Genomic DNA, 27,314 nt, shown 5'->3' with positions numbered 1-27,314 from the left:
ACTTTACCTTTAAACACATAATGATGATTTTATATTCTGACTTTTATTTTTTACCTCCACAGGTCTAATTAATGGGGATGATGTCACACAGACCCCACAGCTTTGGGGTGACGAGGGTCAGTCTGCAAAAATGGATTGCAGCCACAAAAAGGATGCTACCTATTCACAGATGTACTGGTACAGACAGCGGCCAGGAGAAGGGATGAAGCAAATAGTTTTCACAAGCACAACTTATTCACATCAGTATGTGAATAACTTCACTAAGGACAGGTTTCCAGCACAGAAGGACGATTATAAAACTGGATCTTTGACAGTAGATAAGCTGCTGCCTGAAGACAGCGGAGTGTATTTTTGTGCTGTGAGTAAACACAGTGATACAGGTGACTGAGACAGCTGTACAAATACCCAACTGCTGCTGTCACAGTTAATTGAAGACATCAGTGTCTATAATAAGCAGTAGGGGGCGCTCTAGACATGTACACTACTTATGATAACTGTGTGCATTTTAAATGTTATACTGCAGTGTTGCAACATGTGGCTTCTTCACAGCACTGATAATGTTAATATGTGAAATGAAAGATAATAACTGCAGAAAATGTTTCCTCTGTTGTACTCAATATAATCTCACTGAGATGCAACAGGGGTCATTTTGATTTTAATTTTTTAATAATTGGATCAGCTTCACCACTCTGCTATCTGTAGTGGTCACAGACTCTGTCCAAAGGTTCCAGTCTGTAGCTCTTCAACAAGCTGTCAGCAGAAGGACAGTGAGATGAGTTCAGTCCAGTGTTGAGGTCAGTGATGATGCCCTCAGGCTCTAAAGGGAATCTTTGTTGATAGATTCTGTTTCCTCTTCGATGTGTAAAATTTAAAAAATCCTCTCTGGTCACATATATCAAATAAATATGAACTATTCTTCAGCTGAAATTATGTACAGCAGACATGTATTACTCACATATGTGAACTTTAATTCAACTTTGATTAAGTAGATTCATGTATAAAAATATGTGGAGGACAACAAAAGGTCAAATCTATGATATAAGCAAGGTATAATCACTCCCAAATAATTGAGTTTATAAAATAGACTAGAATTAAAGATTAAGTTGTGCTTTGTAATATTCTGTTAAAAATGTATTCATTTTTTTTTTTTACTAGAAAAAAAACTATGTGGGTTTAAACAGGAGTTAAATAGTTATGTGGGAAATCCAAAAAGGACTAATTGGGACTTTCAGAATAAACTACACTATGAATAACAGACATGAGTGATTGAGTCTGAGTACTGATGATATTTATTAATCTGCACAATTTAACACACTAATGTCAACGTAACAGTTAAACATAATTTAGTACGAAAAAATATAACATCCTTTCACAACTATTATCTATTTATTATTATCATTACTGTATTGCTTCCTTTTATGAGGGGGAGTGTCTCTTGAGTCTTGACACAATGACACCACCCACATTATTTTACTGATGTACTCAGAGAAGGTGTCAGTGTGTTTAGTAATGAAAACACAGAAACAAGACGGCAGCTTTAAATTAAACCATAAAAAACACCATGATGTTCATCATCTGCTGCATATGTGTGAATGTTTTACTGGTTTCAGGTAATGAAATGAATTATTCTGAAATTCACTTTACAGTTTTTGCTTTTTTTTGTTTCAACAAATAGGATGTTGTTGCTTTTTTTAGGTTCATGCTATAGGCTCTGAGATATAAATTAATATAATTTAAGTGATTATTAGCACATGTATAACTGAGGATTTGATGTTTCTCCACAGGTTCCTCCCTCAGTGATCAAGTCCACCAGACTCCAGCTGTCACATACAAAACATTTGGAGAAACAGCCCAAATAAACTGTTCACATAGTATAGACAGCTACAACCACATCCTCTGGTACAAACAATTAAACAGCTGCAGTTCCTGGGATATGTTTACTTCAACAAAGGAAATCCAGAGCCTGGTGTAAATGTGACAATGAAAGGGGGGGCAGATAAAGGTGATATCAGCACATTAATAATTAAAGAAGTCGACCTGAGCAGCAGTGCAGTTTACTTCTGTGCTGCTAGTTTCCACAGTGCTACATATCACTGCTCCTCACTACAAAAACCTCCCCAACTGTATCACAGCTCCTCTGCACCTGTGTTCCTCCTATCATAAGGAGGCAGTGTATCTTTAATGAGACCTTTATACTGATGGTTATAATGTCAGGAGGAGGATTCATTATGACACCACCCACATACATGTTGATTTGTAGATGGGAGGTTTCCTCAAAGAAGAGGTTGGAAATAATCAGTAGAGCTGCTGATACACTGCTGATCATAGCAACAGTTCAGTTATTAAACTAAAGACAACATGATCATCTTATTTCTACAAATTACTTTTTACACTATTCTGGTTTCAGGTAATGTCATCACATTTTAGACATTTTAATAAAAGCTTTCAACAACATATTTTTATGGTTGGTTTAAATTACATTACCGGCTTTACCTGTGTTTAATTTTATATGGTATGTGTTATTTTGTTGATCCTTTCTCTACAGGTTCCTCTCTCAGTGACAAAGTCCACCAGACTCCAGCTCACATGTACAACAAACCAGGAGAACAAGTCAATATAAGCTGTTCACACAGTATTGACACCTACAACCAGATCCTTTGGTACAAGCAAGTAAACAAACAGCTGCAGCTCCTGGGATATGTGTATTTCGGCAAAGGAAATCCAGAGCCTGATGTAAATGTGACAATGGGAGGGGGAGCAGCTAAAGGCGATAATTGCACACTAACAATTAAAGAAGTCGACCTGAACAGCAGTGCAGTTTATTTCTGTGCTGCTAGTTTCCACAGTGCTACATATCACTGCTCCTCACTACAAAAACCTCCCTGTTAGTGGTTTTTCATCTCTGTATTACAGCTCTCAGCTCCTCTGCACCTGTATTAACTCACATCAGATATTATAACGGGAGTTTCTGTATGTGAAGCCACTTCCTCTCATCACACATGTCAGATCATCCACCTGCTTGTATGTTTACATTCAAAGTGATGATGAAAATATCTCACGATTAAATATATGAAACGTATTGTTACTATAAATGAGCTTTAAAGGAAAACTGTCCCATCATATGAACTAAACAACCATGTCTACATTTTAGACATGTCCTCTGATTTACTTTGTAATATTTAGACCAATAATAATTGATTACTCATAATAATATTTGTTTTATAGAGTACAATACTTTGTTCATCCAGTGGTTTGTGGTTTAATGATGTAACTGTTGCTATAATAGCTGTTATGAACTAAGAAAAATAAGCATGCATCATTTCATCCATTAGGGGCAATAACTAAATAAAATTAACTCTTAAAACTCAAATTTTAAAAAGTACTTTTGTCAAACTTCTTCTATTCCACTATCAGACAAATAAAAGATAATAGTTGAATACAAACCTTTATGAATATCTGGTGTGTATAAATGTTTGCAGAGTTTACTACAGGCTGTTTAGCTTCCTTTCATAAGGTGGCAGTATATCTTCATTGAGCCTGTGGTGTGTGACGTTCAGTGGTGGAGAATTAACTACGACACCTCCCACCTTTAAATAGTTGTGCTTGTTTTCCTGATCAAAGGGTTTACTCAGAAAAGGAGCTGGAAAGTATTAGCTACCAGAATATAGTGTGATGAAAACTTGGTCAGAACATAACATGATCCTTTTCTTCTGCATAGCTTTTAATATTATTCTGGTTTCAGGTACAGAAGTCTTTTCAGACATTTGTTCTTTAAAAAGGAGGATTTATATTTATTTAGCAAACCATCAGGTTTCTAAGTATAGAAACATTTTGGGTTTATTTTATGTGATCAAAATTAATTCATGATTTTTACACATATTCTCTAGTTATCATCTTCAGTTCCTGTCCTGTGCTTTCTCATTTTTCTATTTAACAGCATTCATCCTCACTTGATGTGATTGTTGATCCTTTTTCTACAGGTTCCTCTCTGAGTGACCAAGTCCACCAGACTCCAGCTCACATGTACAAAAAACCAGGAGAACAAGTCAATATCAGCTGTTCACACAGTATTCAGAGCTACAATCGAATCCTCTGGTACAAACAATTAAAGGACAGACGACAGCTGGACTTTTTGGGATACATGATGGGAGACAGTGGATTACCAGAGACTGGATCTGGTGTGAATATCACAGGGAGTGCAAATAAAGACCAAAACTGTACATTAACAGTTGAAGGACTGAAGCTGAACAGCAGTGCAGTTTACTTCTGTGCTGCTAGTTTCCACAGTGCTACATATCACTGCTCCTCACTACAAAAACCTCCCCATCACAAAGTGTTTCATCTCTGTATCACAACTCACAGTCTCTCTGCACCTGGATTAAACCATCATAACCAATGTTGGTCTCCTCTCACAAAGATCAGATATTAAAGGGAAGTTGCTTATATGAAGCGATGCAACACTTACTGTATCATGTCTCTCATTTCAACAGGATCATTACATTTCAGTGCTGCTGATGACGGTCAAAACTTTCATTTTATTAACCCTTAATAGTAATAAATAAGCATTGAAAGCAGGATTGTCCCATTATCTAAATACAAAACTCATTATTTAATACACACTTTTTTAAACATGCAGACTAAGTAGGCAACAACCAGTCCAGTGTCCACTAGTACAGATGCAGGAGTCCTTGGTCATGGATTTCACTTTCTGGAAAAAAACATCTAAAAAGCAAAAATCTTATCAGATGGACAACACTGTGACAAAATCTCATAAAGGGGGTTCTGTGGTCTAATTTGTGTCAGTTTAGGGGTCCATGACATGAAAACGTTTGTGAACCAACGCCCTATAGTTCTATTAAAGGTGTTTTTTTTTATAAATGAATATTGGTAGATACAAGTAAAGGGAGAAATATTTAAAACAATGAACTGTGAAAAGTTCTAATGCTAATATATCTGTAATGTATACGATCTAATTGATTGGGTCTTTAATTACAAGATTACTGCTTTTTCTAATGTCAAGTACGAGCATTCATTGTATTGACAACGGGGGCGGGTCATAATTGACATCACAATAATGTCAACGTAACAGTTAAACATAATTTCATTTAAAAACTATTTTCTTTTTGATCAAATAGCGTTCCTACATCTATTATCTATTTATTATTATCATTACTGTATTGCTTCCTTTTATGAGGGGGGAGTGTCTCTTGAGTCTTGACACAATGACACCACCCACATTATTTTACTGATGTACTCAGAGAAGGTGTCAGTGTGTTTAGTGATGAAAACACAGAAACAAGACGGCAGCTTTCAATTAAACCATAAAAAACACCATGATGTTCATCATCTGCTGCATATGTGTGAATGTTTTACTGGTTTCAGGTAATGTAATGAACTATTCTCAAATTCACTTTACAGTTTTTGCTTTTTTTTGTTTCAACAAATAAGCAGTATTTAAGGTTCATGCTATAGGCTCTGAGATATAAATCTATAAGAAGAATACATTTAAGTGATGATTAGCACATGTATAACTGAGGATTTGATGTTTCTCCACAGGTTCCTCCCTCAGTGATCAAGTCCACCAGACTCCAGCTGTCACATACAAAACATTTGGAGAAACAGCCCAAATAAACTGTTCACACAGTATTGACAGCTACAACCGAATCCTTTGGTACAAGCAATTAAACAAAGAGCTGGAGTTCCTGGGATATGTGATTTTAAACAATGGATATCCAGAGCATGGTGTAAATGTGACAATGGGAGGGGGAGCAGCTAAAGACGATAATTGCACACTAACAATTAAAGCAGTCGACCTGAGCAGCAGTGCAGTTTACTTCTGTGCTGCTAGTTTACACAGTGCTACATATCACTGCTCCTCACTACAAAAACCTCATCATAGTTTTAGTCTCTGAATTACAGCTCACAGCCTCTTTGCACCTGGAATAAACCATTCTAACCAATGTTAGTGTTTCTTTTGATTAAGATCAATTATTTTAATGGGAGGTTCTTTCTGTGGAGCGACGCCTTTAACTTCCCACCTCCTGTTATAAAAAACAGCCTCAGTTATTCAGCATGTCTACCGTGGCTGAATCTCATATTAAGAAGATCATTATGATGACTCTTATTCTCATCATATTTGTAGTCTCTTCTCTGTGGCTTCAAGGTACAAAAACTTAACAGTGTAACAGTGTAAGAGATGTGTAGGTTTTATAGTTTTTCATTAATTAAATATTTGTTCAAAAGGAACAAAAATTATATTTAATTTTGTATTTTCTCCCCACAGGTCAATCTCAGGATGTGACCCAAAATCCTCAAATAAGATGGACTTATGTGTCTGAATCAGCAGAGATGAACTGCAGCCACAATAAAGATGCTGGTCATAACCAGATGTACTGGTACAGGCAGCGTCCAGGGAAGAGCATGACCCTCATAGTCTACACAGTTTTTGGTGGGCAGTCAGACTACAAGGGGGCTCCAAACAAATATTCAGCTGTCAAAGATAACACACAGAGTGGAGCTCTCACTGTGAAAGAATTGAAGCTGGAGGACAGCGCTGTGTATTTTTGTGCTGTCAGTAAACACAGTGATGTGAGAAGTATGAGCAGCTGAACAAAAACTGCTTGACAATAAATTTGGTGATTTCTTTAATATCTTGACTTTTATATGTTCCCTGTAGGTGGAGCTGGAGCTCCAGCTCAACACATGTAACACCATGCAACTGATGAAGCTGGTTTAGAGAGGAAGGTGTTAACGCTCTTAAGTAACTGTTGTATTACTAAAGAGCTCAGAGTCATTCAGAAAGGAAGTCAACATGCATGCAACAGTGTTTCATCACTTCCTTTTCCTTCTCAAACGTCTGTCAGCCCCAATAAGTCATCAGTTGGATTTCTGTTACAAATTGTGACAGTTGTATCTGATGTCAGATCCCAGCAGCTTATATCCATAACACTTAAAATGTGTTTTGTTGAAGGTGTGAAAATGATCTGCTTCCTGGTTTTCTGTTGCCTGGCAGGTAATAACTTAAGCATTATTTTCTTTGGATATGTCATTAGTGTCATTTACCATAATTCTCTGGTTGTTTTCTGTCCAGGTGCTTGTCTGGGTCTTGAGGTCCGTCAGTTTCCCTCTGATGTCATCACAAAACCTGGTGATGTGCAGATTTCCTGCAAACATAATAAAACAGACTACAGATTGATGCTCTGGTACCAGCGCTCGCCTGGAGACACAGCTATGAAACTCATTGGATATTTGAACTATGAAAAAGTCAATATGGAAGACAATTATACTAAAGAAGAGTTCAATATCAGTGGAGATTTGAGTGTCAATACAGAAAAGACAAGCTCTCTTCTCATAAATATAACTCAACAGAAGCAGAGTGCAGTGTACTATTGTGCAGCCAGTAAAGCACAGTGACAAATCTTCCCTCTGAACTTTACAAAAACTCCACACAGTGTTTTATCATCTGTGGTTTGTAGTAAGACATGGAATAAACTGCTCCCACACACCTGCTTTGTGGTTGTATTTTAGTTTGATGAAATCATATCATCTTTACAGCAGCTAATGCAACTGTGTTTCTATTTCAGTGTTATTGGTTTATTCCAATTTTACTGGACAAGTCATCACAGAATAGTTTCTAATTCATGATGGAAAGAAAACATTTTTGTTGGGGAATCAGTTGAAAAGCAAAGAGATATCATAGATGAATGTTTGAAACTAAATGAAACCACTCCTCCTTTCTACACCTCACTTCACATTAACAGCAAAGACTATCATAACTTTTTTATCCACAACCTTCAAGTGACTCCACGATGATTATATTCGTCTTCTCTTGTTTACTCACAGGTAACAACTGATCATGGTGAAATAATACGTACTGTATTTACTTTCACATCTTATATCAACCATGTGTCAAACTCTGCTTACAGGAGGTTTTGCTGTTGGACTTCAGATCCATCAGTCTCCCTCTGCCATCATCAGAAATGCTGGTGATGATGCACGGCTCGTCTGCACCCATCAACAAACTGACTACAGAGTGATGCTGTGGTACCTGCAACCACCTGGAGGAGACCAGGCTCTGAAAGTCATTGGACCTGTGGGATACAGTAGAATAAGCTATGAAGAGTTATATAAAGCATAATTAAATATCACAGGAGATTTGAGTGGAAATACAGTAAAGAACAGTTCTCTATTTATAGCAAACCTCAGAAGGTCTGAGCACAGTGTGGTGTGTTACTGTACAGCTTGATATGCATGCTGAGGACAGATTTATTTTTAATGAGAAAAAAAAAACTAAACATCCTTTATCAACTGTGGTTTTCAATAAGGTCTTGAAAACACCTTTCATCAAACACCTGCAGTCAGGCTCTCAAGTGTCATGTGATCTCTACGTCACTTCCTCTTGTCTCTGCTGGTGTTTCATGTTCAGTCCAGTCACTCAGTCACAGCCCTCATCATCATAAGTGTCAACAGAGAATAAGCATGAGAGAAAGAGCCATAATGATGAGTTTTCTGCTGTATTATCATATTATAGGTAATGAGATTTGTTTTCTAGATCAACAAGTTTATATTTGGTTGTTTTAGTTTGAGCGGATAAACCCTGAGTCTGTTTGTTTTGTAGGTTTCTCTCTGGGGGTTCAGATCCATCAGTCTCCGTCTGATATCATCCAAAAGGTGGGTGACAACGTGGAGCTCATCTGCACCCATGAACAAGCGGAGTACAGAGTGATGCTGTGGTACCAGAAGTCTCCCGGAGACACAGCTCTGAAACTTATCGGATACGGATATTTACAGTTCTCAAATGACAACGTGGAAGAGCAGTTCAGGAAACATTTCAAATTAGATGGAGATTTGAGTGGAAACAAAAAACATGGTTCACTTTCCATAGTCAATCTAAATGCACTTGAACACACCGCAACATACTTCTGTGCTGCCAGGGAACCACAGTGTATCAAACACCCATCTTCCTGTGACAAAAACCTCCTCCTCTTAACACTCTGGATGTGATTGAAAATGATCCGTCCATCATCATGTGACATATGTGACTGTTTATCATGTTCATATTTTACTCCACTTTTCTTTCCTGCCTCACTCTAACACACTCAACAGCAGTATTTTTTTTTTATCCTCTCACCCAAAATTTTAAATACTTTTAACCGCTGTTTGATAAAGCCGGGTGCTGCAGACCAGAACCACATGATTCATATAGTCCAGATTTTGGTAATTACCATGAACTCGGTGAGACATGAGCCACATTTTTCCTCAACTCTTCCACCAAAAATATACAGATTTATAACATAAGTAACCAGTTCATTAACATTTCAGCAGTACAATCAATCTACTGCATCCCATCATTCCTCAGAAAGAAAGACAAAAAAAAAAACTGACTGAAAGACAGTTTCTTCGTGTCAGTGTGTGATTTCTCTACATCACTTCCTGTTCCTCCTTCTGAATCACAAAGATCCACTACAACAGAGACTCCAGTCTGTTCATCACATTCAACACGATGCCGTCTCATCTCATTATTTCCATCATCACTTTGTTTTGGATTAAAGGTAACACTCATTCATACAGACACCTTTTCACCTTAATTTGTAAATTAAGTCTCAAATATCTGAGGAACTGAGGTCTAATATTTATGTACACTTCACTGATTATTTCTTACAGCTGTTTCACTGTAATTTATCCAAGAATACAACAAAGTTTTATCACCTATGTGTAAGACACTACAGCACTACTTAACACTGTTTCTTTATCTCTTCACAGGAGTTTACCTCAATAACGAAAAACAAGTTTTTCAGGAGCCAAGAAATCTGCTGGGGAAACCGAACGATGAAGTCAAATTAAACTGCACCCATAAAATCTCGGGCTATTACACTATTCTGTGGTATCAGCGTTCAGCAGGAGACACAGCCCTGAAGCTGATTGCCTACATACAATACAAGGCTCCCAAAGTTGAGCTGTCTTTTCAAAGCCGCTTCAACGTGAGCGGAGATGGACAGACAACCGCTTATCTTCACATCCTGAACCTGAATCACAAAGAAGACAGTGGGGAATATTTTTGTGCAGCTAGTATGCACAGTGATAGAGACAGTGACTCTCTCATACAAAAACCTCTATAATGATGCAGCAGATAACAGCACACCAACACTACAGCACTGAAACCACACAATAGAAATTATTAATAGTTACAGTACAATTATTACTGTTAACTGGTTCAGTATGAAGTTGTTTTGTTCCATTTATATCACAGCACTGTATACATTTACTAAGTAAAAGAAAATGATGGAAATAATTATGTTTCAACTCATAATAACATCAATTTAATATTTAAATGTATATAGCACTGTTAACACTGCAAAATGTCAATAGATTTATGTTATTGTTTACTATTCAGCTCTCTCTAATCTGTGTAGATAAAATCACATGGATGTATTGAGTTGTTTCAGTCATTATGAATGCAGCCTCCTCCATTCATTTGAGTAAGACCAGTCATTAAAATGCAGGTTGGGGGGGGGGGGGGGGGGCTGCAGTGAAGCAAATATGTGCACATTTAGTACAAATTCCTGATAGATTAATATAAGTAGTATATTTCTGTTTATCTCACACTTTGTGCAACACAGAATAAAATGACATGACTGTAATAATTTTCCAGAATTGTAAAAACACCCACAAGGATCATTTTGGAAATCACTGAACAACCTATTTTAAGTTTGAGGTTCCAAGTCACCATTACGATGCTTAGCAAACATAATCAGCTGATCAAGTCTGCAAAATCCAGAATAGTCCAGCAGGATAGTGGAGAACAGATTCAACCAACAGGTGGAGACAAAACACACAGCATGAAGCTTTTATCAAGAGAACATGATGATGAGTTAACCAACACAGACACAATATCTCCCTGTTTTCTTTGTAAGATCTGAAAATAATCTTATATTATATTCAATGTAAATACTGTATCATATAGAACAGTTTAATCTAAATATGTTTTCTCCACAGGTCAGGTGAATGCTGTTACATTTCAGCAGTCTCCTCATCAGATAGTGATGGAGAGCACTAAGGTCCAGATTGAATGCAGTCATGATGACAGTAGCCTTGTATTAATGCTCTGGTACCAGCAGAGAAAGGACAGTGTGTCTATGACCCTCATAGGATATGGATATTAAACTTCTCAAAACTATGAGGGTCAGTTTGAAAAACAATACGAGTTGACAAGAGAAGACACGCTGAAAGGAGCTCTGACCATTCTCAAAGCAAACCTGTCACAATCTGCTGTGTATTTCTGTGCTGCCAGTAATGTGGTTTAATGCCACTCCCTCACTAAGACCCTGAACTCTACTCTGTAAATGAGACGTGTGCAGCGTCTCTCCTCATACAGACTCTCATTGGAAGAAGCTGCATTTCTCCTGCAGCAGCTCAAACTGTGAGGATGTCTGCTGCTGTCATCATTTTTCTTCTCATCTTACCTCAATGTAATCAAATTAGCTGCAACAACAGACAAAACAACTGTATGAATGATTTTTGTATTATGGCTTCTGTGTCAATCACTTTTCAAAATCTGTTTTCTCCACAGATCAAGCTAAGACTGTGACCTTTGATCCATCTCATCCAAGAATAGTCGCTGAAACTGTCAAAGTGGAGTTTAAATGCCATCATAATGATAGTGATCTAAATGTAATGCTCTGGTACCAGCAAACAGACAGCAGTGTGATGAATTTAATTGGATACAACTACATTGGCAGTAATCCTGAGTATGAGGAGCAGTTTAAAAATCGGTTTGAGATTACAAGAGAAGACACCCAAAAAGGAGCTCTGATCATTAAAAATGTAATTGTGTCAGACTCAGCTGTGTATTTCTGCGCTGCCAGTACACAGTGATGTGGTTTAATGTCACCACCTCACCAAAAACCCTGACGTCTTATTTTGTAGTTTTCAAATTCAAGATCCTGAGAGGCAGGCTGCAGGAATTTGCCTAAACAGCTGAAATATTGTTTTAAACTCTGATTTTAAACACTACAGATTGAGATTAACTTTGGTTATTTTTTTCAGTCTGAAAGTCTCAAAGAATAAAAGCAATTTCATCAAAAAAAGAAAAAAGTAATTAGTAAGTAAGACTTTAAGATTTGCCAAATTTGTCCAAATCCATTACTGGTGTTGTATATGCAGACTTTACAGAAAGTGACATCAGTGAAGATCAAAAACCAGATCAAGATCAGATTTCTATGGGTTTTTTGTGTGTGTAATTATGAAAATGAAATGCATGATCAATGAGAAAATCACAGTAAAAACACCTACGGAGTTTCTTCAAATGCCTAACAGAAAATAAAAGGAAAAAATTAACTACTTAAATTAACTCGCAATTAATCCCAATACTACAAAATCATGGATGACAAGCATATAGCAACATTTACACTTAAATCTGTGACCTACTTAATAATTCTAGCTTAGTTAGTTACATCATCACTGCAAACCTTTCTAATCAAACATTTTTAGGTGAAATGCATCCAAACCATCTAAACCATTTGCATTCCTTCAAAAGGCAGAGAGAAGCAAAGAGAAGAGAAATAATTGTCCAGGACAACTCAAGGTTTTCCAGGACATTTTACTTTTTCTCTTATTTACCATATGTTTTCCATGACTGGAAAATTTGTCAATCATTTTCCAGGTTTCTGTGTTTTTGGTGTACAGAAATGTGTGACCTGTCAGAATATGTGCCAGAGTCAGCTATAAAAGGCCAAAGAGTTCACCTGTCAGATGAGGCGTCAGTGTCCAAGAAAAGTTTTTTAAAAAAGTAGCGTCTCTTACCTTTCTTGCATTTCACACAGCACTTTGAAACAGCAACAACCCTTCCTCCCTCCTATGTCCCACCCCCGCACTCCTTTCCCCTCCACCACCAGTTTTCTTTTTCCCTGTGGGAGCGGCTGGAGGTGGAAGCCGTGACCCGCTTTTATCGGTCATTGTCAGTAACTACTGTCTGTTTACAGATATCTCCGTGGATCCACAACAGACTCTCTTCCAGGTGGGGATGTGCGTACGATTACGTAATGCAGAAGGGGAAAACAGGCAGGTCACTCGGCCAATCATATCATTGCGACCGAATGATATGATTGGTCAGAGTTTTCACAGAACTATATAAGAATTGAATAATGATGAGTTTCTATGCTAAGTTTCTCTCTAACATTTTAGAATTCCATTACCTTATTAATAGCATTTTAACCTAAATATAAAATGTGTAAAATGTAACAAAGGTAAGGATGCTGTTTTATCATGTAGCCTCTATAACTAATACTTACTAATACTTAACTTATGTACCTTAAAGTAGTAGTGTCCCTTGAATTTTGGGGGATTTAATCCTTTTTTCTTTAAATTGATGGCATTTCGAGTGGGCGGGACATTGCCGCCACATTCAGCATTGACCAATCAGGTTCCACTAAGACCCACCCGGTCCGCAGGTTCAGCCAATCAGCTCAACAGGTGATTTATAATTGAACACCTTTAGTACAAGCAAACAAGCAATGGGTGTTACTGTCAATGATAAAATATTATTCTCAACAACTAAACAACACCAACAGTGAAGGCGGTCAAATGAACTAAAAAGGCAGAGACAGTCAGGAAAAAAATATTTTTGTCAGTCACAAGATCAGTTGCAATTATGCAAGTAGAGGAAGAAGGTGTGGAAGAGGAGGAGTGATGTATGAGGAGAGGAAGTTAGCCATTTCTTATTTCTCAGAGCAGAGCAACATGCAGATGCTTCACCTGTAATTTTGAGGGAGTTGTGAAACATTGAAATTGTATTTGTTTTTATAGCCTACTCAACTGGTAATTGGTTGAAGTTGTAACTCCATGATGCCTCCAGCTTTATACATATATGGATTTTTACTGGTCATGCTTAAACGTAAGCCTGTAATCAATGTCAATGTATTGTCAATTATCAGTAATTTTCTCTGAATATATTGTGTCTGTACAGTATGTGTATCTTTCTCCTGAGATTCAGTGGTGAATCAGTACTTATGATAAAACAATGTATCTATAATACCTTGAATGTATTTTCTTCACAGGGACAGTGGAGAGTGTTACCTTTGAACAATCCTCCTCTCAGATTGTGAAGGAAGGCAAAGATGAGATCAGAATGAACTGCAGTCATGATGACAACAGCCTTCAAGCAATACTGTGGTACCAACACAAACAGAGTAATCAGTCTATGAGCCTCATCGGGTACACAGTCCTGCAGGGCAAACCAAACTACGAGAGCCAGTTTCAAGACAGATTCCAGCTGACAATGGAAGAAAGAGTGAGAGGATCTCTGATCATCCACACACTGAATCTATCCGACTCTGCTGTGTATTTCTGCGCTGCCAGCACACAGTGATGTGGTTTAATACAACTGCTTCACCAAAAACCTGCTACGGCATGGAAACTAATGACAGCTGCTGCTCATGGCTTCAGTTATTTTAGAATTGAAAATATGATGTGTTGTTGCTATTTACGGGACCTTTGACTAATTATTAGATATAATATTAGGTATAATACATGATGGAGAAACAAAACATGCTGCCTCTTAAAAATAAAAATAAGATGTAAATGATCAAGTTAACACATTGTGGAAGTTTCTTCATTATCTGAGATCATTGGAGTTGTTACATGAACTAACTCATTGAAGTTATGGTGTCATAATTGCACTTGCTAAGAATATAACATCTTGTTAAAATGAGCAGAAAACAATTACAACAAATTTGTAATTGTTGGTGAATGTACAAATAAAATGTTCAGTAATTCTATTAACCGTTCACATTTCTTTACACTTTGGATGGTGTTTTGCATGTTGTAAATTAAATACAATGATATCACCCACTTTCTCTTACTGAAAAATAGATGAGGTTCATCATCCTTCCTAAAAATATGTGTATATGTGTATATGTATGTGCACACTTCAAAGTAACAATTACAGTCAGTCCTACTCTCTAATCATGTGATCTTATGACCTCATGTTTCCCTTGCGTTTAACAAAGTGAGGTGTGACTCTGCATCATTCAGCTGGAAGAAGATTGATCACTAACATGTTTGTCACAGTGGTGTATCTGTCCCTTCTTTTACACTCAGGTGGGTTTTGTGTTTTCAAGTTTATCAACTTTCCATCATCTATCATCCATCGATGTGCGGCACACTGAAATATTATCCTTCATGTGCTGCAGGTCTGAGTGTTGAAGTTCTTCAGTCTGGAAATCAAATGTCTCAACCAGGAGGCACAGTGATGTTGAACTGCAGTATGGGTTCAGGGTTGAGCATGAGCAGCTACACCATGCTCTGGTACCGACAAAACCACTACGGAGGTCAAATGGATTTCCTACTAACAGGGTTCGACAAATCTGAGGGGCACTTCAGGTCTTTTCTAGACGCATCCAACAACAACTTCTCCCTACAAATCAATGAGCTGTTTCTCAATGACAGCAGCACCTACTACTGTGCTGCCAGTCACAGTGATGCACACAGGCCAGACACTCATACAAATATCAAGTCAGTCTGTCACAGATGGCACACAGCAGGAAGGAGCTGTGGCTTATTTGGTTTATTGTTACAGTTTAACTGTTCAATGATAATATGTTTTCAGTAGAGTTGAAGTCCTGAACTTTATATTACTGGAAGTTGGCTTGATATCCACACTGATTGATATCACTATAAAACATTAGTTATATATTGCTGGTACAACTGTAAAACTGTGAATATATCTCACCTGATCCAAATTATGAAACTATTAATAGAGAGCAGAATAAATAAATGACCTTAAGCTGGTTTCTTTTTTGTGTGCAGAGTAAAAACACAAAGATTGTGGAGATTTAAGATGTCAAATGCAACAACCTGTGATGTTTTTGATGACTTGAAGGGTTTGTAGCCATGTGATGAAAAGTTAAGTCATGTCATGATTGTGATTTTCTCTTTTATAACGTCCAGTATTCAAATATCTAAATGGGATGTCAACATTGACAGTTCATGACCCAATCAATTTATCACAAAATATTTTGCTGACAGTCAGGCTTTCTTTTGTATGTGTTTAATTCTCACAATCCTTGCGTATGACCAAAAACCCTTGAGAGGCAATTCTAAGTTACAGAAATTATGAGGACTTGATCAAAATCAGTTAGGCTGGCATGTCTGTGTTATGGTTTTGTATACCCTTATTGTCAAATGCTTTTTATAAAGCAACAGGTATTGTTTTACTTTTCTTATCCAAATTGAAATTAAATTATTTCAAGGCAAGAGGTCAATACAGTGTGTCAGTTCACTACATCATCATTACTGATGTTTCATATCACATAAAACAGATACGTTTGTTGTCTTATTTATTTCTTCTTAACACCCTGATCTGTTATAGATTCAGTAGTAACTTCACAATCTTCTCTAAAAACCTCCAAGAACATCTCACAGTGCTCTTTAGAAAAGCTGCAGTTGCTGGTCAGTGTCCACTAGGAGAGAGAAGCTGTACTGAGAAACTTCCTCCACATGACTGTGTGAAAGTGAGTCAATGTGGGCAGGGAGTTCTTAGTTAAAGTGTGAAAAACAGAGAGTACAGGGAGGATCAGATCATATTACATACAGTATGTTTTAACTGCAGTGGCAATAAATGAAGACAGGCAGAGTTATGACTGTGATGTAGACTGCTCTCATGTTTTTATACTTAAACATTTGACCACCGTGGAAATGAACGCTGTTTTGTTTGCAGTTCTAATATTCTCAAGTGAGAATGTTGTCATTAATTTGAAAGAACAATAATGATTTATCTTTTGCTGCAGTTATTGTATGCTAACTTGTTGTCTTCTTTCTTATTTTCCAGATTTCTCCTTCTGTGTAAAAATTGAACAGCCTCCATCTATATTCATCAATGAAGGAGACATGGCTGCAACTTTGCACTGTAAACAAGATGATAGCACATATTATAACATGTACTGGTACAAACAAAGCAGCGGTGGGGAAAAATTAGAGCTGTTATTTTATTCTACTGCTAAAAATTCATCAAAAATTGAACCTCCTTTCAAGGAAACAAAGTACAAAATGACCCGACCTGAGGTGCTTGATTCCACTCTGGAGATACTCAATGTTGAAGCCGGAGACTCAGCTGTGTATTACTGTGCCTCCAGTAAAGCACAGTGGTTCAGAAAGCTACAACAGCTAAACATAAACCTCAAGAGAAAACCAAGAGCAGGGATGAGTGATGAGGGCCAATGTGTTGAATTCTGAGGGTCACGATTTCGTTGGGATGTGAGACATGACAGACAACGACCATCTATGTGACATAAAATTGAGGATTGGGCCATTAATTTCAAAATAAAATATGTTATAAAAACAGCACAATGAATTTCTAACAGTTCACTGAAGGTATGAGAACTACTGCAAGTCACCACAAAGCAACACCACAAAGCTGATCGATTCAGATAAGGCACCAGGTGTTGAAATATTTGTCACATTCATTATTATTTTCCTCCATGCTTTCTCATCTGTGTCACTCTCTAATGAAGTCTCTACTTTATTATTTTATTATGATTTTCTAACAATATCAAAAGCACATTGGGTTTAAGAGTTTAGCAACCACTGACCTCTACTGGGCTCTTGTAGGATTACATATACATTTAAAATATCTTTTCAGTAGTCAGAATTCTTTAGTGTAATTAAAATACCTTTATGGTAAAGAATTATTATGATATAATTCAATTCCTTTAAAAAATGATCTCTCCTGAGCAGCTGTGACAGAACATCATATGAATGATGTTTCACAACACAGTAAGTTCCATTAAGAAGAAATAAATAGACAATGAAAGGTTTATAAGTTTGAGGTGTGTTTCACTATATTTCTTGTATCTTGTATCAACTGTGACTGTCTGATAAAGGTCATATACAATGTCTGTTTTCAAAAGAGGGTAATAATGAGCAATGTTTTTTGATATTAACTTAATATGTTTCATTTAATTAGTTTTTTTTATTTAGAGAATCACACACACACACACACACACACATATATGACTATATTGTTCACTGAATACACTAATGCGTAATGCATTATACATTGAAATGACAAACATTGAGCCTCATGATGTCATGACTCATGAGTGATTGATAATATACTAATTCACATTATGATTCTCCTCTTTCTCATATCAAACCATTAGAAAACATTATAACAACATGACTGAAATAAATCAATTAAAAAATGGATTGATTTAATGCATCGTAGGATCCATATCCTAAAGTATCAGTCACATCAGTCAGTGTATGTTACTGAGTAAATGTTCCTCCTCACTTCTCTGACAGCTGGGTGGGATAAAGAGGTGTGACCAAGAAAGATGTCACTTCCTCTGAGCAGCTAAAAACAAACACAGTTTACCTTTTCCTTCCATCCGTCTTGCTTCTTTTCTTAGCTGTCACAGAAATAGCAGCAGTCATGTTGGAGCTCGTTCAGCCGCCAGTCAGCCCAACCTCACAGCTGCTCCCACAGACAGAGAGAGATGGAGGCTGAGATATGGGGAAGCTGGGTGGGGGAGGCGGGGAGGAGAGAAAGAAAGAGTCTTTAGGTTTTTGTATTATGAATTTTCACCGTGGGGACAGGGGGCCACGGTGATACAATCCTATATAGCCGTCGTACAAAAACCTCCTCCCATTAAAAACCATTGTGTAGACTGCTACACGCTACTTTAGACACTTTTTAGAGCAGAAAACATCAAAATTATGATGGTTTGTGAGATGCCAGGCAACAATAGTATTGGGCAGTCGACTTTAATTTGGAAATTTGGCAATTTTTTTTTTTTTTATATAACTTTCAGTTCATATGTGCAGTACTTGCCGTTTGTTTAATTTACACTGACAAAAACAAAACATCTTTGGACAATATGAAGCTCATCTTCATGTGTGAACCTTCTTCATCCTGTGGATTATTAGACTGTGTCTAAACATGCTGATTATGGAAAGTTTAGTGACTTTTTGCTTGAGGAGGGATTCAGTGTGACACTGGAGCTGAAGCTTACTTTGGAAAGGGAACAAAACTCACAGTCTTGGGTAAGTCAGACCTCTCAACACTAAAGTTCACTGTATCAAATATAAAGCAGTAAAGTTGTTTGCATGACATTAAATGAAAAATCAGTTGTGATTAAAAAGCTGAGCTATTGAGCTAAAGTGAGAACACTGTGACCTACACTGAGCCGGCTTACTTTGGACAAGGAACCAAACTGACAGTTTTAGGTAAATATTTCAGTTCATTTATGTGTTTTGATAAAGTCACATTGCTTTAGAGTCTCTGTATTGATAAAAAAGATTTGTAAAAACTATCTAAAGGTAATTTTGGTAAAGAAAGGCAGAGGAGTTTCATGTTCTGTATTTCTGCACTGTGACAATGCCAACGAAGCATACTTTGGAAAAGGAACAAAATTGACTGTTTTAGGTACGTGAAAAATTATAAAGTTTGGACACGTGTAATACGCTTTGTAATTAGACCGGTGCATTAAGATACTGACTGTATTTTATAGTTTAAGTTCAGCTCAGTAGTTTTTGATGTTAAGCTTAAACACTGTGTCAATTATGAAGCTTACTTCGGCCAAGGCACAAAACTGACAGTTCTTGGTAAGTAAGACGATACAATTTCTTCTAATGAAATCATTTGTAAGGATAATAATATAATATTCATATTGATGTAATATTTGATACAATAAAAGAGACCAAAAAGTAAAGAAGCAAAGTACAAGCGGCACCTTGGCCTGTTTGAGCACTGATTGAGTGCACTGTGACACTGGTGGTGGTGAAGCTTTCTTTGGTGGAGGAACAAAACTGACTGTTTTAGGTAAGAAATCAGAACGATTGTAAAAAATTAGAAACTCTCTTTGTAAAGGAGTAGTTCCTATAGAAACTTACTGGATCTGAGTCTTTATAGTTCCAGTTCAGCTCAGTACTTTTTGATGTTAAGCTTAAACGCTGTGCCAATGTCGAAGCTTCTTTTGGCCAAGGCACCAAACTGACTGTTCTTGGTAAGTAAGACATCCACATTTCTTCTCATGTATCTATTTGTGAGGCAAATAAAACATAATGAAGTCTTACAGGTTGGTTGTTGAGGAAAACAGTTTAGAATTTTAAAAAAGCTGTAAAAATCAGACTACAGAGCAGCAGAAGTTGCTTTCTGGATTGAAATAAGGTGATATTTAACCAAAAGGTAAAGAAGCAAAGTAAAAGCAGCATCTTGGGATGTTTTAAGCACTGATTGAGTGCACTGTGACTCTGGTGGTGGTGCTGAAGCTTTCTTCGGTGGAGGAACAAAACTGACTGTTTTAGGTAAGAAATCAGAACAAATGTAAAAAGCTTTGTAGTTGACTGCACCTGAGTCTTTATAGTTCATGTTCAGCTCAGTAGTTTTTGATATCAAGCTGAAACGCTGTGTCAGAACGAAGCTTATTTCGGCCAAGGCACAAAACTGACTGTTCTTGGTAAGTAAGAGAGAAACTATTTTGTCTCGCTTACATCATGTGAAAGCTTTTGGTTTTTACTGTAAAATAAAGTTACATTTCATATGAAAGTAAAAAGTAAAGAAGCAAAGTAAAAGCAGCATCTGTTTTGAGCACTGATCCAGTGCACTGTGACTCTGGTACTGAAGAGGCTTACTTTGGTGCTGGAACAAAATTAACTGTTTTAGGTAAGAAATCATTTTAAAATTAATTAAATGTTGTTTTGGTGTTGGCTCCGATGTTGTCTTGTTAAGACTAAAAAATTAAAGAAGTAAAGTAAAAGCAGAATCTTGGACTGTTTTGAGTACTGATCCAGTACACTGACTCTGGTGTTGGTGCAGAGGCTTACTTTGGTGCTGGAACTAAATTAACTGTTTTAGGTAAGATTTCATTTTAAAATTCATTAAGTATTGCTCTGGTGTTGAGTCCTGTGTTGTTCCGTTAAGGCTAAAAAAAAGTAATGAAGTAAAGTAAAAGCAGCATCTTGAACAGTTTTGAGCATTGATCCAGTGCACTGTGACTCTGGTTATGAAGCTTTCTTTGGTGGAGGAACAAAATTAACGGTTTTAGGTAAGAAATCATTTTTAAAGTTTATAAGATATTGCTCTGATGTTGCTTTGTTAAGGTTTATTTGACACTGTAGAGTTATTTAAAGGCTTGACCTGACCATCCATGATCCAACCATGTGTTTAACAGTCACTGTGCTAAACACGCATTGAAATTCAGTAGTTCTTAAGAAACCTACTGCACAGTTCAGCTCAGTAGTAACAGAAATCAAATATGTACAACTAGTAAAACATTGAATACATTGGTTGGTTATGAAACACTTAATGGCAACCAAAAAGTGAAGAAGCAAAGTAAAAGCAGCATCTTGGACTGTTTTGAGCACTGAACCAGTGCACTGTGACTCTGGTGCTGGTGCAGCAGCTTCCTTTGGTGCTGGAACAAAATTAACTGTTTTAGGTAAGATTTCATTTTTAAGTTCATTAAATATTGCTCTGGTTTCATTTCATTAAGATGTTTTGACACGCAGTTACTTCAAAGCTGATTCTAAAACAGTATTAGTGATAAAAGTCTGTTTCAAATCATTACTAGGTTTAGTAGTTGTAAAATAGCCACAAAAAACATGAATATATGTTCAAAAGTAAATAATAAGTCTAGGATAAGTTACCTGTTTTGTTACAGTGGAAGTCTTTACATGTCAAAGAATGACAATGTTAGAATAAATTCAAAGTGTCACAGACAAAGAGAAGCAGTAGGAAGAGTTTTTGTTACGATAGAAACACTCTGTGCTCCTACAACGAGGCTTACTTTGGAGCTGGAACTAAACTCACTGTTTTAGGTAAGAAAACCTGCAAAAGTAATTTTATGATTCACAGCTTGTTCTACTTTATGTCAGTAAGAAAAATGTCATGTATGAAAAAATAATCCTTCAGACCTTCTATTTAATAATATAAAACTATTGATGCTGTAAAAGAAGTTCATCTTGGAGTTAGTTTATGTCTGTAATAAATAAGTCTGGTTTATGTTCTTCTGTAAAAGTACTGCAGCAATACAACATTTGGCTCAATGCCCAGATTATTACTCTCTCAGTGAGTTCTTATCAGCACTATATAATACTGTGAGTTCACAGTCAGAAGCTTACTTTGGAGCTGGAACTAAACTCACTGTTTTAGGTAAGACAAAACTATTATTGAAAACATAATGGCATAATATTCTCCAGGAAAAATGGCAAACCAGTTAGTTATACCAAGTTAAAGTTGAGTTTTTTTTTATTACTTTAAAATTGACCTTAAATCAGATGTTAGACCTTTTTCAGGTGCTGATTCAGTTTGGTATAGGATAGGTATTTATTACACATTTTTTGCCGGAGGGTTTTTCGTTTATGTGAAAAAAGAGCACAATGAGTTCACAGCTTTCAGTGCAGAAAGGTTGAAGAGCTTTTTTTGTAGCCTCGTATCAGTGTGAACAACTACGACCCTGCTTACTTTGGCAGTGGCACCAGACTGACAGTTTTAGGTAAGAAAATTACAGAAATCATATCAATAATGTTTGTTTTCTGAGCCTCAGTTAACCTTGATCTGGTAAATTATTGTTGTAAATGTTCAAAAATTCCTGGAGCGAAATTGTGTCAAAAGTGCCAAAGAAAATATAAAATCTACAGAATAAGATGAATCTCACATACGTGTTTGGTCTCGTCACCAGACTTTTACTTTTATAATTAATTCTTTACCTTTAAGCTGTGAGATGTTTGTAGTTTATAGTTCTCATGACAGCCAACATTGTCTCAGATTCAGTTTTTTAAAAACTGTACAAAGTAAATGAATCAGTGTGTGTTGTGACTGTAGTGTAGACAATCTGTTAATCATCAAAAAAAAGTTAAGTTAAGTTAAAGTGAGAGGTTCATGTAGTGCTTGAAGGTCTTTGTCAGTTTTTTACATGCAAGTCAGCAGTGTGCTACCGCGATCCTGCTTATTTTGGAGAAGGAACCAGGCTAACAGTTGTTGGTAAGATCACTGCAATAACTTAATAATATGAAATGAAACCTTCATTTTATTTAGTGAATTCTTGGAGCTGTAGTGTGTGTTTCTGTGCTGGTTTACTCTCAGTTCATAAATTTCAAATATATGAGCTGAGATAAATTGATAATAGCAGCAGGTCTTTGTTAGTTTTTTACATGCATGTTATCAGTGTGTTCTGGTACTTATCCTGCTGAGTTTGGAGAAGGAACCAGGCTAACAGTTGTTGGTAAGATCAGCTAATTTCATAAAACTAAACATTAATATGAAATTAAATCTTAAAGTGAGTATTGCCACCTGTAATGATCATGGTGTGTTTAGTGTTATTAAGATCACAGTTATACATTGTTTTGTTGTTTAGGTAAGAAAATGTGTCTCCTGTTAGGATTACTGTTGAGTGAAGTTTAAAAAAACTGCTGTTTTAAAGTCTTATTTATTTATTTCCTGAAAGTAAAAAATATGTTAGAGGTTCATTCGGCCATTGTAGATCTTTGTCAGTTTTTTACATACAAGTCAGCAGTGTGCTCTGACAACTACCCTGCTTATTTTGGAGAAGGAACCAGGCTAACAGTTGTTGGTAAGATCACTGCAATAACTTAATAAAACCAAATATTTATATGAAATGAAACCCTCATTTTATTTAGTAATTTCTTGGAGCTGTAGTGTGTTTCTAATTTATGAGCTGAGATAAATCAATAATAGCAGCAGGTCTTTGTTAGTTTTTTACATGCATGTTATCAGTGTGTTCTGGTACTTATCCTGCTGAGTTTGGAGAAGGAACCAGGCTAACAGTTGTTGGTAAGATCAGCTAATTTCATAAAACTAAACATTAATCTGAAATTAAATCTTCATGAAGTGAGTTTGGCCGCCTGTAATGATCATGGTGTGTTTAGTGTTATTAAGATTAGAGTTATACATTGTTTTGTTGTTTAGGTAAGAAAATGTGTCTCCTGGTAAGATTACTGTTGAGTGAAGTTTTAAAAAACGGCTGTTTTAAAGTCTTATTTATTGATTTCCTTGAGACAAAATGTGAGTGTGTGCAGGTTTGTTCTCAAAACTGCAAAAGAAAATGTAAATTTGAGATCAATCTTTCTGTTCTACGGTAAAAGGGCTTTGCTCTGCAGGCTAGGCATCAGACTTACTGTTGTAGTTGTAAAAATTGGCATTCAGAAGGTATTATAAAATCATTTATGATATCCATTTTCTAAGTTGCAAACATATGATAAAATGGTGTATTTCCTTTCTTGAATCAAAAAGTAAAACATATGTTAGAGGTTCATTCAGCCCTTGTAGATCTTTGTCAGTTTTTCACATACAAGTCAGCAGTGTGCTCTAACAACTACCCTGCTGAGTTTGGAGAAGGAACCAGGCTAACAGTTGTTGGTAAGATCATTTCTTATGGTAGTGTCATTAAACCTTTTTCTGAGGAAATCAAATCCAAATGACTTGAATCTATAATGATCATGTTTTATTTGGTGATGATGTTCAGTGTGAAAAAGTTCTTTATCTTTTTGTATGTCGGTATTCATGTCTAAAATGTGGTATCAGATGTAGATTAGAGGTTGGTTAGCAGTACATTATATGCAGCTCAATTGATTGATGCACTTTGTCTTTGCAGAACCAGACCATCCTATCACTAAACCAACAGTGAAAGTGCTTCCACCATCGCTACAAGAGTGTCGAAACTCAAAAGACAGCGAAAGGAAGAAGACCTTAGTTTGTGTGGCCTCTGGTTTCTACCCAGACCATGTCAGTGTTAAATGGAAGATCGGTGAGACAGAGACCACCGAGGGTGTGGCGACGGACAACGCTGCCCTGCGAAAAGGAAAGACCTACAGCATCACCAGCAGGCTGAGGGTTTCTGCTGAGAAATGGTTCAATCCTGACAATAAGTTCACCTGCATTGTCACCTTCTACAACCAGGCAGACAGTTATGAAGATTTTCCTGATGAAATTCGAGGCGTAGAAGGTATGTTCATTTATAATTCCAAAAATGATTTTTTGTAACAAATGTATATAAAGCTCATTTGTCCCTGTCTAATCTGTGTTTATTCTTCTATCAGCTGAAGGGGAGGGGATGACAAGAGGTAAATATATTATTTTGTGATTGTGTACACCTCAATGCATAAATTCTACCATGCTTATAATCACATACAGCATCTTATAGATTTGAAGAAGGATTTATGTATAACTGAATAATTCATCTTTGAATCGTGTCACTTATGTGAATGTTTGAACCTTCTGCAGAGAAATATTTGAAGGGCACACAGAGACTCAAACTCTCCTACGGTGTTTTCATCGCCAAGAGCTGCGTCTATGGAGCTTTTGTTGTGTTTCTGGTGTGGAAGCTTCAGGTTTGTTCCATATAATGTAGCATGATCTGTTTCTGTTGCTTAGACGCTTTGATTAGCTTTAATTTCCTGTACTTGACATAAAAACTAACTCATATATTTGATCATGTGCATGAACACAAAGTAAAAAGAGTTCATGACATTAAGACATTGTGTTTTTCTCTTTCTGTTGCAGGGAAAACACAACAAATGAGAGCTGAGCTGAAGCCTGAACTTCAGAGGTCGATTCTATATGTTTCTGTAAATAAAGACTGAAGTTACATATTGACTTTGTTGTATGTTGCAAAGTATTGGCTTTCAATATTCAGATGAATTATTCCTGCACACATGTAGAGGAACAGTCTTATGCATATTTTTGTTACAATGTCAAAGCTATAACTGGCATACAAATACTTTGGCATCAAGGTTTTATATTTGCTTCTATAATGTGTGTTAGTGTGTAGTTGTAAGCTGATGTTTGCTACATTTTCTTTCAATAAAAGTATTTCACATAATCTTGAAAAGCATGTTTTCTTTTTTTCTTCATAAATATTGAGCTACCTACTGAATGTTTATAGTTTGTGCTACAAATGATTTTCATGACATATTGAGGCAGTAAGACTTAGATCTACATATACAGTGTGTATCTAAACCAGATTCATCGTCATGTCAGACACTATTCATACTCAGTGGTTAACTGACAAAAAAAGCAACAAAGAAGAGATCACACAGACAAGATTGACAGTTGCTCCAAATTGCCCGCCCCCCCCCCCCCCCCCCCCCCACACACACACACACACACACACACACACAGCTCTCACAACTAATCAACTAATCTTACACTCAACTTCACTGTTTCCAGAGACAGTGTGAGGTATTTTTAGTAGGTCGCCTTTTCCTGCCTGTTTTCTGAGAAATCAGCTATTATTCACCCACATGTTGAAACAACTCAGCTCAAGAAAGCATCAGTTTTGTCATAACAAGATTTTCCAATGAGCAAACTGAAAGGTGTCTGAAGTGCTGTTTTCTGGTGACATTTACTTGATGATGAATTAAATTGAAACGAATTATCAGATTTTTTTTTTTTTTTTACTGATGCAAGTAGGTGCATCTGTTTTTCCCCTCACTTTGCACAACTGAGAATTACAGTTTATACTAACTTCATGAATAAAGACTCTCTTTCTTTAGGTTAAAGACCCACAGTAGAAAAGTAAATGTGAGAGTGTGAGTAAACCACATAACAACAGGAAATCAACGTTCTCATCTGTGTATAGAAGGATGTCAAAGCTGTTGTTGGTGAGGGAAACAAACGGGGGTTTGAAACCCTGCAGAGGAGTAGAGAGCGACAGCAGAGGAGAGGATGTGGTCACAGAGCAGCCTGCAGATCATTCTCTGTGCTGAGAAATGATGAAGGTGCAACCTTCCACTTTACCACAACCTCCGGCTCACAGAGTGCACCTGCATCTCTGCACCAACCCCTCCTCGACCGCTGCGCTGCACATCTCTGAGCAAACAGCTGGCAAAGTTTCCAATTCTGTGTCAACTGAAGCTACAGTATGAACATGAACATGTGTTTTAACACACAGAGGATGTTTAATGAGATCTGGTGCAAAAATATTGAAGTCAAATTTTTTAAGTTATGAATTTTATTGCAGTCAGAAAGATCAAAACCGTATCAGTTGGCCATAAGACAACTATCACACTTTAATTCAGTGGATGTTAGAATTAAATTGTAGTCTCATTAGTTTCATCTGAAATATTCTATGAGATGCTATAAGCCATGTGACCATGTCTGAAGCATACATTTTTGAAATGTATTAAATGCGTTTGTCCCACATCAAACAGTAAAAATATTTCTAAAGTGGGAATCAAAACATGTTTGTGCTCGCTGGAGTCAGATAAACAGGAAACAATGTCTGCTCTGACAACAGAAACATGGTGTGTTTGAAATCTGTGAGCAAGATATTGGTTATGAAATAAAAAAACAAAACAAA

The 27,314-nt window shown here is 36.7% G+C and overlaps 1 protein-coding gene across 1 annotated transcript; it reads left to right on the top strand.

Moving 5' to 3' along the window:
• The first annotated feature begins 2,358 nt into the window (after nt 1–2,358).
• On the top strand, nt 2,359–25,821 carry LOC128375904 (M1-specific T cell receptor beta chain-like). Its single transcript, XM_053336317.1, has 7 exons — nt 2,359–2,407; nt 3,981–4,277; nt 18,976–19,038; nt 24,609–24,959; nt 25,054–25,077; nt 25,238–25,344; nt 25,517–25,821. Exons 1-7 carry the CDS (start codon nt 2,359–2,361, stop codon nt 25,532–25,534), a joined length of 909 nt encoding a protein of 302 aa, XP_053192292.1. The 3' UTR covers nt 25,535–25,821.
• The last annotated feature ends 1,493 nt before the right edge of the window (nt 25,822–27,314 follow it).

Source organism: Scomber japonicus, chromosome 16, assembly GCF_027409825.1.
Source record: "Scomber japonicus isolate fScoJap1 chromosome 16, fScoJap1.pri, whole genome shotgun sequence".
NCBI lineage: Eukaryota > Metazoa > Chordata > Actinopteri > Scombriformes > Scombridae > Scomber > Scomber japonicus.
The sequence above is the reverse complement of the archived record's forward strand: the minus strand, read 5'-3'. Positions and strand labels throughout refer to the sequence as shown.